This window comes from Schistocerca cancellata, chromosome 3 (genome assembly GCF_023864275.1).
Source record: "Schistocerca cancellata isolate TAMUIC-IGC-003103 chromosome 3, iqSchCanc2.1, whole genome shotgun sequence".
Taxonomy (NCBI): domain Eukaryota; kingdom Metazoa; phylum Arthropoda; class Insecta; order Orthoptera; family Acrididae; genus Schistocerca; species Schistocerca cancellata.
Window position 1 is genome coordinate 352566008 of NC_064628.1, and position 18041 is coordinate 352584048.

Consider the following 18041-nt stretch of genomic DNA (forward strand, 5'->3'; position numbering starts at 1 on the left):
TAAATAAATAAAATTTTTAAACTGTTGTAAAGTGTATTTCACACATTATTAGATATTCTGCTTATGTTCTTTTAAGTATAAACATGTGTGATGTCCTTAGGTTAGTTAGGTTTAAGTAGTTCTAAGTTCTAGGGGACTGATGACCATAGCTGTTAAGTCCCATAATGCTCAGAGCCATTTGAACCATATAAGCATGTGTTTAAAAATGTAAAACATTCCCAGTATCAACATGTTTTGTTAAATGGGTGTCATTAAATCAAAGCTCAGATATTGAAGACTACAGAGCTTTCACATTAATTACAGTAATGGGGGTTGACTTGATACTTCCCCATAATTTCTACAAGAAATTTAAGTAGAGTCGGATTTTACATACTGAGGCCCACACATTACAGTATTTAAGAAACTGCTGATTAGTTTATCACAGGTATTTTCAAGGGGAAAATATGGTATGGTTAAGTAGAAGCCGACAACATTCTCGGAATAATAACGTTTCAAACATTGTATTGTAGATTTCCGTCCAGACAGCTTACTTCAAAATATTTTGTACAGTCATGAAGATGGCACCAGACAGAAACCCGGTGTTATATTTCCATTCAGTCACTAAGTAAACTATGTATATTTCCGAGCTTGTATTGTCGAATTTCTTTCTTAAGGCTTATTTAAACTAGTAAGTTGTTTAACAATATTAAAAATTTTTGTCATTTGTAAGTGCAGTTATTTTAAAATGTAAGAGATTAAAATGAGTACACAGCAAAAAATGCCGCCCCTAGACCTGTTCCTAGTGAGCCTATATGTAAATCCAACACTGCGTTCCACATCTGGAGTGACTCCACTCAGTATGCCATGGAGAGTACATTGGCTTCCTTCCCCGCCTTGGTAGCCTTGTCCCTAACGGGCCCCATAACGCGCCTAACATTGGAGCTCCCAACTATCAATAATCCCACCCACTGTGATTGTCCAGATCTTGCAGGCTGAGAGGTTTCCTCTGAAACAGGACAGGCAGCAGCATCTGGCTTAGGGACAGTGTCAGCCACATACAGCACCTGGAACCTGTTTGTCAGACTAACCAGGGAGACCTTACGTGGGGCCCCCTAGGAAGTCTTTCACCACCTGCTACGCCCCGGGGCGACCTCCCACTCGACTACAGGTGCATTAGGAAGCTGTTACTGGGATGGCCACAGGCGAGGACCGATTGGAGGACTCAGACATGCTAGATGTCCGTTGGATCTCCACAGCTGATCCAAAACAGTGGTGCCCATCCACTCCAGCCTCAAGCTGTGTAACTGAAGCCATCCCAGCCTGGAGCTGAGAGCGAAGTGTCACCAATTCGGCTCGCATTTGCCCACAATTATTACAAACATTACCAAGCAATGACACCTCCCGAACTCTTGGTCTCTATTCACACTTATTGAGTGATGCCCATAAATATTTTTATATAGAGGAATTATATGGGACTGTATTACTTTGTAATTAAATTTTGTAGTGTATTATGGTGTATGGCAGTTACACTAAAATGTTCAGCTCCTTATATTAGTGGGTGCATATTTCTGTTATGTAGTAAACTAAAACAATGTTTTCTCTCTCAGGTGAAATCAGAGACTGTACTTTGCAGAAAGTGGAAGAAGCATCACCTGAAATGGTCAGTGTGGCAGAGAAAGTTATTTCAAAACTTAAAATGACTTACAATCCACGTGTTTTTACCAATCCCAAGATCCAGAAGATGCGGCAATATCTGGAAGCTGCGGCATTAAATTACCCAACTCCTGAGTTTGAAGACTCAACAAGTAATTTGTTCTTCATTATATATATCTTTTAAACTTGCTTTGTTACATAGTAACTTTTTATTTTTAAATGTTGACTGTGAAATTGAAATTTTGAACTTCTTGTTTTAATTCCTTATCACTCTATTTGTGATGACTGGTTTGCTATATTTTTAATAGTTATAATCAGATTTTCTTCCCAAATAATCCTTAAAATGTACAATATATGGCAAATAATGTATTGGTTCTTTATTTGCTATAAAATAACAGTTACTTCGCTTCACTCTGTAACACTTTGATCCACATAATTCCAAGTGGGTGGTGCAGCATCTATGTGCTGTAAACCTTGAAATCAGGTGTTTGAAAACTATAATAATAATAATAATAATAATTTAATGAAATTGGGTTTTAATCTACCCATTAAAGGTAAATTAAAACTTGTCATTAAAAGTATCTACAAAGAAAAGAATTGATAAAATGAAATTATAACCAAATAAAAACATGTAAAATTTCTTTCTTTGCCTGGGGTCCAGCACAGAACTATAGCTTTTGCTCCAAGTGTCCATTCTCTGAGTAAAGGAACTGGTTTCGTACATCTACATATACACCCTCCAAGTCACTTTACAGTGGATGGCGGAGGGAACTCCGTACTTGGGTTAGCAGTTTTCCGTTCTGTTCTGTTCTCACATAGGTTGAGAGGATAAAAAGTCTAGGTCTTTGCCTTGGCACAAGTCCATTATGTACTGTGCTTCATTCTCCTTGTATCTCTATGACTTATATAGAGGAGGAAAATACTGGTTCTCTAAATTTACCCAGTTAGGTTTTGTGAGAACAATGTTCCCTTTCTGCTGTCAATTGGCACTGAAAGTCCCTGAGCACATTTGTTAAACTTTCTGTGCTTATGGAAGGGATGACTTTGGTCATGGGGTTTGTAAAGATACTTTTCCTAATGTTTTAAAGAAATTAATTGAATCAGTCATGCCAAATGTAAAGCAAAACTTCATTCCAAGTTTCAGGAAATGCTGTATGTATCCACTGTGAATAAGAGTTTCTGAGCAAATTTCAAAGTTATGAAGAGCTTTATAAATGATACTACAACATTCACAAGAAAGACATAGATGTGTTGAAGGAGTTATTAGTTCTGGATTGCAAAAAAGGATGCTAATTGTACTACTGGGTAGAATATCACTTTTGGTAATCTGAGAGAAAAAAGCCAAAGATGCAGTTAGGACACTCAAAGAATGCTGTTATCTTGAATGATGATGAGGATTCAACTAACCTGAAATGGAACTGGGATCTGATGACCAAAGTGAGGCTGTCAGTTATTCTGAAGTTGAAAATGCCACTTGTGATTAATTGGGTTTATCATTACGACAGAGGAAATAGTTTGAAAAGAATGACTTTGTGTCTGTTAGTTATAATGAAGAAAAGTGTAGAGAGATTACCCAGAAACTTCCTGCAACAAAGGACCCACTTTTGTACTCAGTGAAAAATTTCAGGAGAAGATGAAAATGGCCTGACAGAGATTCTTTACAGTATGAATAGGAGGATGTAACCGGAAAAGTAATACCACCAATGCTATAGAGTAAAAAGAGACTTTTTAGTGTATAGAACTTAATTCTTTTGCGTAAGTAGAAAATTAGTGGCTGGCTGATAGGAATTACCTTGAACTTTGAAATAATAGTCATATTATTAATGAAATCTTATTGTGCCATCTAATGCGGAAGAGCATTATTATTTAAAAAGAAAAGCATGTTTTTGTGATTCTTTGCTTTTTTGATTTCTATATTTTTCCCAGTAAAATAAACTTTAGGATGTTAGTACATAATATATTTTTTGAATATACATTCAGCTATTCCTGAACAGAAGAGTTTTCTGTAAAAAAAGTATTCACTGTATAGAACAGTTACATTGCCCTGGATGAACTTGGTCATAAAACTATCATGTCATTTCTTCATTCTTTAGAAACTCTTAATTGAGTGTTTCTTAACTTCTCTGAAATGCAGAATCCTGAAAAAGAATCAATCTCACCTCAGTTGATGGTATTGCTGTAAACACATACCATCCAGAATGTTATTTACACTTTTGTTTGTTTCTTTCTTTTTTTTCCAGTGCCGGACATGGATGCTATGAAAGAGAGACTAGGATCACTTTCAAAAGATTTTGCTAAAGCTACAAACTTGGCCAACTACACATCAGAAAAACCACCACCAAAAAAACGGGCTGGTGCTGAAGGAAATGCCGAAAATATTGGCAAAATCAAAAAAGTTGACAAAAGTGAGATTCAGAAGCTGGCAGAACAAGGACAGGTAATAAATATTTGATCTGTATTGTGGAACTTCTGCTGTGAGAAATGATAGTTGGGCTCTGCAGGCACTAATGGACTTGAAGTCATACAAATCTAAACAGCTCTGTTCTCAGGTCCCACGATAACCACAACCACAGAAATCACAACATATTCAGAAGAAACAGCCAAACATTTGTGACAACAAAGACTATAAATTTCATTGCCGGTCATATATAAAAATACATTGCCCTTTTCCTCTCCTCTTGTCCGTCAGGTGTAACTGTCAGCCCAAATACAGCAGTGATCATGATGATGATGATAATGATGATGATGATGATGATGATTAAAAAAAGTAATACCACAGACAACTGATGTAGATAACAATTAATATTTGAAGAAATACTCCAGAGCCAAGATCACATTTTAATATTTATTTTGAACTGATGACAGGTTTCGACACTTTTTTGCTGTCCATCTTCAGATCTGCAATGCGGCAAGACACACATTGCATTTGTAAACTTTTTTTTTTCTGTACCAATAGTAATGAAATACATATGTACAATATTTTACATGTAAGTAACATACCTCATCTTTTTCAAAATTATGCCATATATTTTGACAGTGTTGAAAATTTAAGTAGTTTGGAGATGCAAGCTCTACCAGCATGCCATTAATAAAAATATTATTTACAGTCATGTTGCCATGCAGCTTTCACCGATTATGTCCGACCACACACTACCACTGTACAATGTCAGGTGCTATGACAGGCAAGCTACATCTTGTGTCCACTAGGTGGCAGTGCGGTTACAGATGTTACTGTTTACATTACCTTAGATAAATTATACAAGTCACTTATTAGGAATTTGTACAGTAATTAAAATAATCCAAATCTGAAGGTAAAGAAAATTACAGACATTTTATAAACATTATACAATACTAATAACTGTCATTATACAAGCTTTCATAAAAGAGCAATATCATCATTTAAGTAATACACTGCCGGAAAAAAAACATATAGTCTGTTATGTGCATCTCGTATTTATTTAAAAGCAATCCAACAAAACCTTTTTTTTTTATTTTATTGTCACTACACATTGCAAGTTCTGTATGAATTTTTTTTAAAAAAAGATCAATGACCAATGTAGTAAAAGGCAGGCAATATTTCTTCTCACAATTTCATAGTTTAATTTCTAAAGCAACCTTTTCTGGATAATTCACCCATTTATGTGTAAGGTATTTTTTATCATGAGACCTAGCATCAAAAAATTACAAACCATTAACGTATGTAGGTAAGAGCAGGGAGAGATTAGCGAATGATTGACAAGAATGGGGGAAGAAATATAGTAGAAGAAGAATGGGTAGCTTTGAGAGATGAAATAGTGAAGGCAGCAGAGAATCATGTAGATAAAAAGACAAGGGCTGGTAGAAATCCTTGGGTAACAGAAGAAATATTGAATTTAATTGATGAAAGGGAAAATATAAAAATGGAGCAAATGAAGCAGGCAAAAAGGAATACAAATGTCTCAAAAATGAGATCGACAGGAAGTGCAAAATGGCTAAGTAGGGATGGCTAGAGGACAAATGTAAGGATTTAGAGACATATATCACTAAGGGTAAGATAGATACTGCCTACAGGAAAATTAAAGAGACGTTTGGAGGAAAGAGAACCACATATATGAATATCAAGAGCTCAGATGGACAGCCAGTTCTAACCAAAGAAAGGAAAGCAGAAAGATGGAAGGAGTATATAGAGGGTCTATACAAGGGCGGCATACTTGAGGACAGTATTATGGAAACGGAAGAGCATGTAGATGAAGATGAAATGAGAGATACGATACTGCGTGAAGAGTTTGACAGAGCACTGAAAGACCTAAGTCGAAACGAGGCCCCGGGAGTAGATAACATTCCATTGGAACTACTTACGGCCTTGGGAGGGCCAGTCCTGACAAAACTCTACCATCTGGTGAGCAAGATGTATGAGACAGGCGAAATACCCTCAGACCTCAAGAAGAATATAATAATTCCAATCCCAAAGAAAGCAGGTGTTGACAGATGTGAAAATTACCGAACTATCCGCTTAATAAGTCACAGCTGCAAAATACTAACATGAATTCTTTACAGACGAATGGGAAAACTGGTAGAAGCCGACCTCAGGGAAGATAAGTTTGGATTCCGTAGAAATGTTGGAACACATGAGGGAATACTGACTCTATGACTTTGTAGACTTAGAGAAAGCTTTTGACAATGTTGACTGGAATACTCTCTTTCAAATTCTAAAGGTGGCAGGGGTAAAATACAGGGAGCGAAAGGCTATTTACAATTTTACAGAAACCAGATGGCAGTATTAAGAGTTGAGGGGCATGAAAGGGTAACAGTGGTTGGGAAGAGAGTGAGGCAGGGTTGCAGCCTATCCCCGATGTTATTCGATCTGTATATTGAGCAAGCAGCGAAGGAAACAAAAGAATAATTCGGAGTAGGAATTAAAATCCATGGAGAAGAAATAACAACTTTGAGGTTCACCGATGACATTGTAATTCTGTCAGAGACAGCAAGGGACCTGGAAAAGTAGTTGAACGGAATGGACAGTGTCTTGAAAGGAGGATATAAGATGAACATCAACAAAAGCAAAACAAGGATAATGGAATGTAGTCGAATTAAATCGGGTGATGCTGAGAGAATTAGATTTAGAAAATGAGACACTTAAAACAGTAAATGAGTTTTGCTATTTGGGGAGCAAAATAACTGATGGTGGTCAAAGTAGAGTGGCTATAAAATGTAGACTGGGGCAAGGAAAGCGTTTCTGAAGAAAAGAAATTTGTTAACATTGAGTATAGATCTAAATGTCAGGAAATCGTTTCTGAAAGTATTTGTGTGGAGTGTAGCCATGTACGGAAGTGAAACATGAACCATAAATAGTTTAGACAAGAAGAGAATAGAAGCTTTCGAAATGTGGTGCTACAGAAAAATGCTGAAGATTATATGGGTAGACCACGCAACTAATGAGGAAGTATTGAACAGAATTGGGGAGAAGAGAAATTTGTGGCACAACTTGACTAAGGAATCGGTTGGTAGGACATGTTCTGAGGCATCAAAGGATCACCAATTTAGTACTGGAGGGCAGTGTGGAGGATAAAAATCATAGAGGGAGACCAAGAGATGAATACACTAAGCAGATTCAGAAGGATGTAGGTTGCAGTAGGTACTGGGATATGAAGAAGCTTGCACAGGATAGAGTAGCATGGAGAATTGCATTAAACCTGTCTCAGGACTGAAGACCACAACAGCAACAATGCAGGTCAGAAACAAGCCGAGCATGCACTTCATTCAGAGAGAGTCTGTTGGGTAGCAGTGTGTGTGTGTGTGTGTTGCACAAGGATATTCCCTAGCTAGCCATGAACCAGACAATGATATTTGTTTTAAAGTGAAAATATAATATAAATCCAAGGAAAAAAATTGTTAACCTAATATTAATAACTGCTGGAGTATTTTAAGTATGTCAGAGAATAGCCCTCACTTATAAATGCACTTGGAATAATTGGAACAGAAAGTTGATTCAGTTTAGAAGTAAATAAAGTATTCACCAATAAAATGAGAAGATTTTTTAAAAAAATTATCATTAAAGAATTAATTTTTTCTGATAATCCAAAGTACAAGAATAGCCATGAGGTTACAATACAAAGAAAACTTGGAAGTTTAGCATAACCATCATATTGACAGATAGTAACACAGTCTCGTTGAAAATACATTGTTTGACGGCTCTGATTATTGTTGGAGCATCAGTTTGAAACTCTCTTGGGTTTTAAGACACCAAATAAAAAAGTCACAGTTTGTTTTCTTCAAGAATCATGATCATATTACCATAGACTTGGATTTGTGGCTGATAGGCACTTGAATTAAGAAATTGCACAGTCTGAAGTTTATAAGGATAAAAATTAAAATCATCATGGAGAATCCTTTTTACTGGTGTGTCATCTACTCCAACGTATAGGGCACATTGTCTGGCTGATCAGCATAGACTTCTAAACATTGCCTGTTACAGAGCTGCTATGTTTTCAGGGATGTGAATAGTTCCTACTACTATGAAACAGTGATGTTGAAAGGATGTTGTGTTTTCATCAGACTTATCATTTTGATAAAATACTTTCAGTGAAGCCACGCTGTTCACCCAATGAGTGAATCATTGCAGCTAAATGGTAGATCATGGGTATAGTATGGGCCAGTAACTTCTATATCCACGTCCTCCCTACTATGTCACATTTCCACATATAAATTTCCTCCTTCACTGGTAGACCCTGTAGTTGTGATATTTTAAATTCTGAATGGATGCCATTCATAAATTGGTATGTATTGCTGTGGAGAACTCTTTAATATTTAGTGAGATAAATCAATAGTTGTTTGCATTCGCCATGGATCATAATTGTGACCTCTTGCTATGATGTGGAAAGAGTCAGTTCTAAAGTTTGTAGTACAACTTTTCAGCAGACAATATGGCAGTGTGCTGACCATTTGCATCATTCCTTAAGTTGTGTGTGCGGTCCAGTCTGCCATGTTGAAACATTTTCTGAAATGTTTTTGTATATGAAGAATATACCAAAAGGAACACTAAGTCAAAATTTAAGCTGCTATGACACACTGCAAGTATTTTTTTTGTAAAAAAAGGTAGAAAACTTCCAAATTCATGGTTTACCAGGTGGCTGGAGAAATCTACATGTTTATCATAGCTATAGCAGACAGCACACGCGCAACACTGCAGTTGTTTAGCCTCAGTTGATGGCGCATCAGTGAATAGGTAACACAGCACATTGCAATGATAATTTGTAAAGTGAATTTCAGATTCCATTGATACAATATTATGAAAAGGAAAGTAGCTACTCACTATATAGTGGAGATGCTGAGTCGCACATAGGCACAACAAAAAGACTGTCACAAATAAAGCTTTCAGCCAGTAAAGCCTTCATCAAAAATAGACATCCCCCTCCCCCCCCTCCCCACACACACACACACACACACACACACACACACACACACACGGCGCAACTGCTGTCTCAGCCAGCAGAAACCACACTGCGAGCAGCAGCACCCACACGGCGCGACTGCTGTCTCAGCCAGCTGAAACCACACTGCGAGCAGCAGCACCAGTGCATGATGGGAGTGCTGACTGGGTGGGGGAGGGATAGTAGGGTAGGGGTGGCGGACAGTGAAGTTCTGCAGGTTAGACAGAGTGCTGGGCCGGTGGCCATTCATGCAGACAGACAGGTTTTGCATCTAGTCATGAGGTAAGGGGTTGGGAACGGGGGTTGCGTAGGGATGGACGATTATATTGTGTGGGTTTGGTGCACGGCGGAATACCACTATGGCAGGGGTGGGAAGGACATTTCTAATTTCAGGGCATGATTAGAGGTAGTTGAAACCCTGGTAACGAATGTAATTCAGTTGCTCTAGTCCTGGGTGGTACTGAGTTACAAGGGAATGCTCCTCTGTGGCCAGACGGTGGGACTTTGGGAGGTGGTGGGAAACTGTAAAGATCAGGCATGAGAGATTTGTTTTTGTACAAGGTTGGGAGGATAATTACAGTCTGTGAAGGCTTCGGTGAGACCCTCTGTATATTTTGAGAGGAACCTCTCGTTATTGCAGATGCAACGACCATGTTTGGCTAGGTTGTATGAAAGGGACTTCTTGGTATGGAACGGGTGGCAGCTGTCGAAGTGGAGGAATTGCTGGTGGTTAGTAAGTTTGATATGGACGGAGACAATGATGTAGCCATCCTTGTGGTGGAGGTCAACATCTAGGAAGGTGGTTTGTTGGGTTGAGTAGGACCAGGTGAAGCAAATGGGGGAGAAGTTGTTGAGGTTGTGGAGAAATGTGGATGGAGTGTCCTCACCCTGAATCCAGATTGCAAAGATATCATTAATGGATCTAAACCAGGTGAGGGACTTAGGATTCTGGGTGTTAAGGAAGGATTCCTCTACATGGCCCATGAATATGTTGGCATAGGATGGTGCCATGCGGGTGCCCATAGCTGTAACCCGGATTTGTTTGTAGGTAATGCCTTCAAAGGAGAAGTAATTGTGGGTTAGGATATAGTTGGTCATGGCGACTATGGAGGAGGTTGTTGGTGTGGAATCCATTGGGCGTTGGGGAAGGTAGTGTCCAATAGCGTTAAGGCCAAGGGCATTAGAAATGTTAGTGTGAAGGGAGGTGGTGTCCACAGTGATGAGCAGGGCACCATGTGGTAAAGAGAGAGGAACTGTGGAGAGTCATTGGTGGAAATGGTTGGTATCTTTTATGTAGGAGGGTAAGTTCCGGATAATGTTGAAGGCGTTGGTCTATGAGAGCAGAGATTCTCTGAGTGGGGGCACAGTAACCGACCACAAGGGGACGTCTTGGTAGTTGAGTTCATGGACTTCAGGAAGCATGTAGAAGGTAGAAGTGTGGGGAGTGGTAGGGGTGATGGGGTCGCTGTGGCAAGGTTTGTAAGTGGAAGTATCTGACAGCTGGCACAGTCCTTCCACCAGGTAATTCTTGCCGTTCAAAACAACAGTGGTGGAGCCTTTGTCTGTAGGCAGGATTATAAGGTCGGGGTCAATTTTTATGTGGTGAACTGCGGTTCTTTCTGCATATGTAAGGTTAGTTTGCATGTTGAGAGATTTGGGGGATGATGGTGAGGCAAGGTTCGAGGTTAAGAAATTCTTGAAAGTTGACGGGGTGGTTTGGGGGGGATCACAGTTGGATGGAGGAGTGAACTGAGTCAGGCAGGGCTCAACAATGGTCTTGGTTGATTCTAATTGGTAGGGTTGGTGGTGAACAAGTGTTTCCATTGTAGTGACTGGGAGAAGGACTTCAACAAGTCCTGCATGATTAAATTTGGGAGTGGGACATAAGGTGAGGCTTTTGGAAAGGACTGATATTTCAGTGGGGCTAAGGCTTCCTGAGGAAAGTTTCATGACTGTGCTACAGGTCTGTTTAGTTTCTGGATTCTGCGTGGTGGTGGGAGGGAGTTTTGGCGTAAGTGTAGTACAACTGCGACACATGGTTTGTCAGCTATGAGGTTATGTGGAGGAGGTTTGGAGGTGGTGGACATTGGTACTCCAGGGCAGGAGTAGTGGCATTGTACATGTTGCTCTAGTTCCTGGAGGGCAAGAGTTTCAGTGTATGTTATGGGTTCCAGGAAGTTGTGATTGCATAGAAGACAAATTTTGCTGATGGAGAGGAGGTACTGCAAGAAGGTTTGGGCTTGGTTGATATGTTTTTGCAGGGCTGTGTTGGTGAGGGCTAATTATTGGCAGAATCTGAACAAGTGGAGATCATTGTGGAAGAAGGGGTGGCAGCCGGAGATGGGTAATTTGATGGTAAGACCATTCTGGAGGGGGGGGGGGGGATTCCATGAGTCAAGCAACAATGCAGGAACAGTATGTCAGATTGGGTTCTGGCTAAGGATAAGGAAACTTTTCTGTATTGATGCAGATGGAAGGAGCAAGGATCCGTGGTGGTGGAAAAAAATGCAAAAAATTACGTAAATAGCATAGAATTAAGCCCGAAAAAAATTTGCAATAATACACCCAAATACGTGTGAAAAATCACGAGAAGGGTGAAACAGGTGCGGGGAAAGTGTGGGGGGTGAGAGGGGTTTGTAGGATGAGATACAAGATCGTGTGGGATCATGTGGCACCGGAAAGGTGCAGAAAATAACACGCGAAGATACAGGAGAGTAACGCAGGGAGAGTGATCAATTTGAAGGTATAGGATTAATGATATCAATGGGAGTAATGTGGGACATGAAAAATGCTGCACCAACAATCAACATGGTCTTGTAGTTGTACGCGGCCATGACGGTTATACAGTGTGGCTCATTAACAGAGCGTGCAGTGCAACTTGTAAGGTGACAAGAGAAACACAAGGAAGAAGAGGAAGGAGGATGGACATTGAGTATAGAGATGCATTAGAAAATAGTAATAAAGGAAAACAGCACTGCCTTACTGACCAAAAGCTTTATTTATGACAGTCTTTTTGTTGTGCCTATCTGCGACTCAGCATCTCCGCTGTATGGTGAGTAACAACTTTCCTTTTCATAATATTGTTACATTTCATCCTGGGCTTCCCAATGTTAATTTCATTGATAGTTTCTCTGCCACAATTGTACACAGTTACTATTTGTTCGAATTTGATGTATGTAATAATTAGCTGTTGCATTGCCATATTGTTAAGTGTTAACAATGAAAATAAAACAGAACTAAATTTCTTTGTGTTTTCTTCATATATGCTTGCTAATAACATCTGCCTTTGTGCAGCTTCCAGCGTTTCACAGTAATGTGGAATCGAGTTAGTGGTTTTAACCTTACAAAGATGAAATATGAAGAACATGACATACAGTTTAAATCATCTACTTCTCCTTCAGATGTACATATGTATTATTTAGTTGGGTTGGGTTGTTTGGGAAGGAGACCAGACAGCGAGGTCATCGGTCTCATCGGATTAGGGAAGGAAGTCGGCTGTGCCCTTTCAAAGGAACCATCCTGGCATTTGCCTGGAGCGATTTAGGGAAATCACTGAAAACCTAAATCAGGATCGCTGGACGCGGAATTGAACCGTCGTCCTCCCGAATGCGAGTCTAGTGTCTAACCACTGCACCACCTCGCTCGGTATATTATTTAGTAGTTAACTTCTTTGACTTTCATTCAGATGATGTTGACAATTTCTTAGAAATTGTGGAATTAGAAGAAACGGAAAATAACTCTGATGATTCCAGGAATTGTGGTTCAAAAGTTGCTTGTTGTGCTAATTAAAGCCCAGAACAAAAGACAGTACCTTCCTAGCTGGAAGAAAACCTTACAGTAATAGCTTTCATTGACAAAAAGATAGGCTGTTAATTTTTTTGTTAAAAAAAAAAAAAAAGAAAGAAAGAAGAAAATGCTTATGGCTGAGCAGTGTGCAAAGTCCATTTTGTAAAACCTGAACATGAGTTGTATAAATGAAACAAAGATTTACACTAAGTATAAAATACACGCCAAAACGAAACTCTCAAAATTGTGAAAGGAAAACTATTCTAAACATTTAGAACTGCTTGTGATAGTCACTGTGCCATTACAGAGGGAGATTTATGAGACTCGCCCCTCTGAATGGAAATAATATGATCATTACCGATTTCCGGGCTTCTCTGACCTCATTTAAGATATTCAGGAAGTTTTGCGGAAAAGGAAGTCACAAAATTATGAATTTTACTTCAGTTAAGCAATTAGAGATGTCATTAACAGGTGTAATACTATAAAGCATTTCGTAGCTCCTCTTGCTATCCCCTAAAATGCTGTATATAAAGCAAATAAGTCAGGTTTTGTGCAAGGAATGCATGTAAACTGCACATTTTCATTTCAAGTGGAAGACAACCAACTTTGCAATTTATGGATGCTATGACATATTCCCTACCCCCATGAACCATGGAGGCTTGGTGGGGAGGCTTGTGTGCCTCAGCGATACAGATGGCCGTACCGTAGATGCAACCACAACGGAGGGGTATCTGTTGAGAGGCCAGACAAACATGTGGTTCCTGAAGAGGGGCAGCAGCCTTTTCAGTAGTTGCAGGGGCAACTGTCTGGATGACTGACTGATCTGGTCTTGCAACACTAACCAAAACGGCCTTGCTGTGCTGGTACTGCGAACGGCTGAAAGCAAGGGGAAACTACAGCCGTAATTGTTCCCGAGGGCATGCAGCTTTACTGTATGGTTAAATGATGATGGCGTCCTCTTGGGTAAAATATTCTGGAGGTAAAATAGTCCCCCATTCGGATCTCCGGGCGGGGACTACTCAGGAGGACGTCGTTATCAGGAGAAAGAAAACTGGCGTTCTACGGATCGGAGCGTGGAATGTCAGATCCCTTAATTGAGCAGGTAGGTTAGAAAATTTAAAAAGGGAAATGGATAGGTTGAAGTTAGATATAGTGGGAATTAGTGAAGTTCGGTGGCAGGAGGGACAAGACTTTTGGTCAGGTGAAAACAGGGTTATAAATACAAAATCAAATAGGGGTAATGCAGGAGTAGGTTTAATAATGAATAAAAAAATAGGAGTGCGGGTAAGCTACTACCAACAGCATAGTGAACGCATTATTGTGGCCAAGATAGACACAAAGCCCATGCCTACTACAGTAGTACAAGTTTATATGCTAACTAGCTCTGCAGATGATGAAGAAATTGATGAAATGTATGATGAGATAAAAGAAATTATTCAGGTAGTGAAGGGAGACGAAAATTTAATAGTCACGGGTGACTAGAATTCGAGTAGGAAAAGGGAGAGAAGGAAACATAGTAGGTGAATATGGATTGGGGGAGAGAAATGAAAGAGGAAGCCGTGTGGTAGAAATTTGCACAGAGCATAACTTCATCATAGCTAACACTTGGTTCAAGAATCATAAAAGAAGGTTGTATACATGGAAGAATCCTGGAGATGCTAGAAGGTATCAGGTAGATTATATAATGGTAAGACAGAGATTTCGGAACCATGTTTTAAATTGTAAGCCATTTCCAGGGGCAGATGTGGACTCTGACCACAATCTATTGGTTATGAACTGTATATTAAAACTGAAGAAACTGCAAAAAGGTGGGAATTTAAGGAGATGGGACCTGGATAAACTGAAAGAACCAGAGGTTATACAGAGTTTCAGGGAGAGCATAATGGAACAATTGACAGGAATGGGGGAAAGAAATGCAGTAGAAGAAGAATGGATAGCTCTGAGGGATGAAGTAGTGAAGGCAGCAGAGGATCAAGTAGGTAAAAAGACGAGGGCTAGTAGAAATCCTTGGGTAACAGAAGAAATATTGAATTTAATTGATGAAAGGAGAAAATATAAAAACGCAGTAAATGAAGTAGGCAAAAGGGAAAACAAACGTCTCAAAAATGAGATCGACAGGAAGTGCAAAATGGCTAAGCAGGCATGGCTAGAGGACAAATGTAAGGATGTAGAGGCTTATCTCACTAGGGGTAAGATAGATACTGTCTACAGGAAAATTAAAGAGACCTTTGGAGAAAAGAGAGCCACTTGTATGAATATCAAGAGCTCAGATGGAAACCCAGTTCTAAGCAAAGAAGGGAAAGCAGAAAGGTGGCAGGAGTATATAGAGGGTCTATACAAGGGCAATGTTCTTGAGGACAATATTATGGAAATGGAAAAGGATGTAGATGAACATGAAATGGGAGATACGATACTGCGTGAAGAGTTTGACAGAGCACTGAAAGACCTAAGTCGAAACAAGGCCCCGGTGGTAGACAACATTCCATTGGAACTACTGATGGCCTTGGGAGAGCCAGTCCTGACTAAACTCTACCATCTGGTGAGCAAGATGTATGAGACAGGCAAAATACCCTCAGACTTCAAGAAGAATATAATAATTCCAGTCCTAAAGAAAGCAGGTGTTGACAGATGTGAAAATTACTGAACTATCAGTTTAATAAGTCACAGCTGCAAAATACTAACGCGAATTCTTTACAGACGAATGGAAAAACTGGTAAAAGCCAACCTCGGCGAAGATCAGTTTGGATTCCACAGAAATGTTGGAATACGTGAGGCAATACTGACCCTACGACTTATCTTAAAAAATAGATTAAGGAAAGACAGACCTACATTTCTAGCATTTGTAGACTTAGAGAAAGCTTTTGACAATGTTGACTGGAATACTCTCTTTCAAATTCTAAAGGTGGCAGGGGTAAATTACAGGGAGTGAAAGGCCATTTACAATTTGTACAGAAACCAGATGGCAGTTATGAGTCGAGGGGCGTGAAAAGGAAGCAGCGGTTGGGAAGGGAGTGAGACAGGGTTGTAGCCTGTCCCCGATGTTATTCAATCTGTATATTGAGCAAGCAGTAAAGGAAACAAAATAAAAATTCGGAGTAGGTATTAAAGTCCATGGAGAAGAAATAAAAACATTGAGGTTCGCCGATGACATTGTAATTCTGTCAGAGACAGCATAGGACTTGGAAGAGCAGTTGAACGGAATGGACAGTGTCTTGAAAGGAGGATACAAGATGAACATCAACAAAAGCAAAACGAGGATAATGGAATGTAGTCGAATTAAGTCGGGTGATGCTGAGGGAATTAGATTAGGAAATGAGACACTTAAAGTAGTAAAGGAGTTTTGCTATTTGGGGAGCAAAATAACTGATGATGGTCAAAGTAGAGAGGATATAAAATGTAGACTGGCAATGGCAAGGAAAGAATTTCTGAAGAAGAGAAATTTGTTAACATCGAGTATAGATTTAAGTGTCAGGAAGTCGTTTCTGAAAGTATTTGTATAGATTGTAGCCATGTATGGAAGTGAAACATGGACGATAAATAGTTTGGACAAGAAGAGAATAGAAGCTTTCGAAATGTGGTGCTACAGAAGAATGCTGAAGATTAGATGGGTAGATCACATAACTAATGAGTCAGTATTGAATAGAATTGGGGAGAAGAGGAGTTTGTGGCACAACTGGACAAAAAGAAGGGACCGGTTAGTAGGACATGTTCTGAGGCATCAAGGGATCACAAATTTAGCATTGGAGGGCAGCGTGGAGTTTAAAAATCATAGAGGGAGACCAAGAGATGAATACATTAAGCAGATGCAGAAAAATGTAGGTTGCAGTAAGTACTGGGAGATGAAGAAGCTTGCACAGGATAGAGTAGCATGGAGAGCTGCATCAAACCAGTCTCAGGACTGAAGACAACAACAACAACAACATGACATATTCATATACAACAATGCCACTGATAATTACCAGTGGTATACTGTTTTTGCAGCTTTGTATCTTTCTTCAGTTACCTCAAGGCAAATTAGTACCAAAAATTTGTAAAACAAATGTTTTGTTGTAAAAAGATTATAATTGTCTTAGAAAAATCAGGAAAAATGGGAGAGATAAGTTTCAATATTACATCCGAAACATCTTCAAACCAATTGCAGTAAATACTTAATTGCTTTTGTTGGACTTTTGGCCTAGACATAACAGTACCTCTGTCGTTAAGATGATGTCAAAACGTCTGTTAATATAATTCAGATTACACCAAGAACTACTAATACTGTGATTGAGTTTCTCGATAAATAAAGTTTTTTTGCAGTGGAAAGCATTTTTCGAAAAACTGTCTGATAGTGCAACTTCCAGTAACTCTTTATCATTTCAGGTTTATCAGTGTAACAGTATTTTTAAACTCCAGACTTATGTGCAATACCAGTTCTTCATTACATTGCACAAATTTGGTTAAGTATGCCTGGTACACAGCACACTATGCAGAACAGTGGCCACGACCATTTCTTTTCCCATCTCAACTTTGTCTAAATAAAGCTAGTAATTAAATTCTTCATTTGTGTGGCCATATTGTCCGTAGTTGCTTTACAAATACTGAGAGTAGTTTCATTCTGTCGTTGCAACTACAAGAAATAGCATTTTTTTTTTCACCAGATGGGGTTTTCCTTTTTTGAGGTAAAGCATCATCAGTGGTCTGTAAGTAAACGTATTTACAATATAATGAAAAGGGTAGTTGTTACTCACCATAAAGCGGAGATGCACAACAAAACAAAGTTAGCTTTCGGACAACAAGCCCTTTATAAAAAACAGACAACATACACACACTCACGCAGATGCAGCTCACACACTCATGACTACAGTCTCTGGCAGCTGGATTCAGTTGACTTTCCGACAGTCTTTTTGTTGTACCTCTCTGCTACTCAGCATATCCACTGTATGGTGAGTAGCAAGTATCCTTTTTGTCATATTGTTACAGACCATCCTGGATTTTCCAATATTTAAACATATTTATAATTTGATTCGTGTTTGAGGTCGAAAAGCAGTTCGTTAACAATATGTTGCTTTTTAATTATGGTGATTTCGGCTTGGTTTTTCACCTACATAGGGAAATGCTGTCTGATAGCACAGGTTTGGTGTTTTTCTTCGTTAGAGACTGATACTTGTTGTCTAATTTTTTTAGTTACTTTGCAGAACTATGCATTTCTTACATTTCACACAGCGCTTCTTTTCA

The 18041-nt window shown here is 39.2% G+C and overlaps 1 protein-coding gene across 1 annotated transcript in view; it reads left to right on the plus strand.

Annotated features, from left to right (window-relative positions):
- Window positions 1–18041, plus strand: part of LOC126175038 (ATP-dependent DNA helicase 2 subunit 1) — a 165911-nt gene that overhangs the window by 143626 nt on the left and 4244 nt on the right. The window contains exons 10-11 of the mRNA XM_049921540.1: window positions 1587–1784; window positions 3873–4069. Coding sequence (XP_049777497.1) covers window positions 1587–1784; window positions 3873–4069 — 395 coding nt within the window. The remainder of the gene's footprint in view (window positions 1–1586; window positions 1785–3872; window positions 4070–18041) is intronic.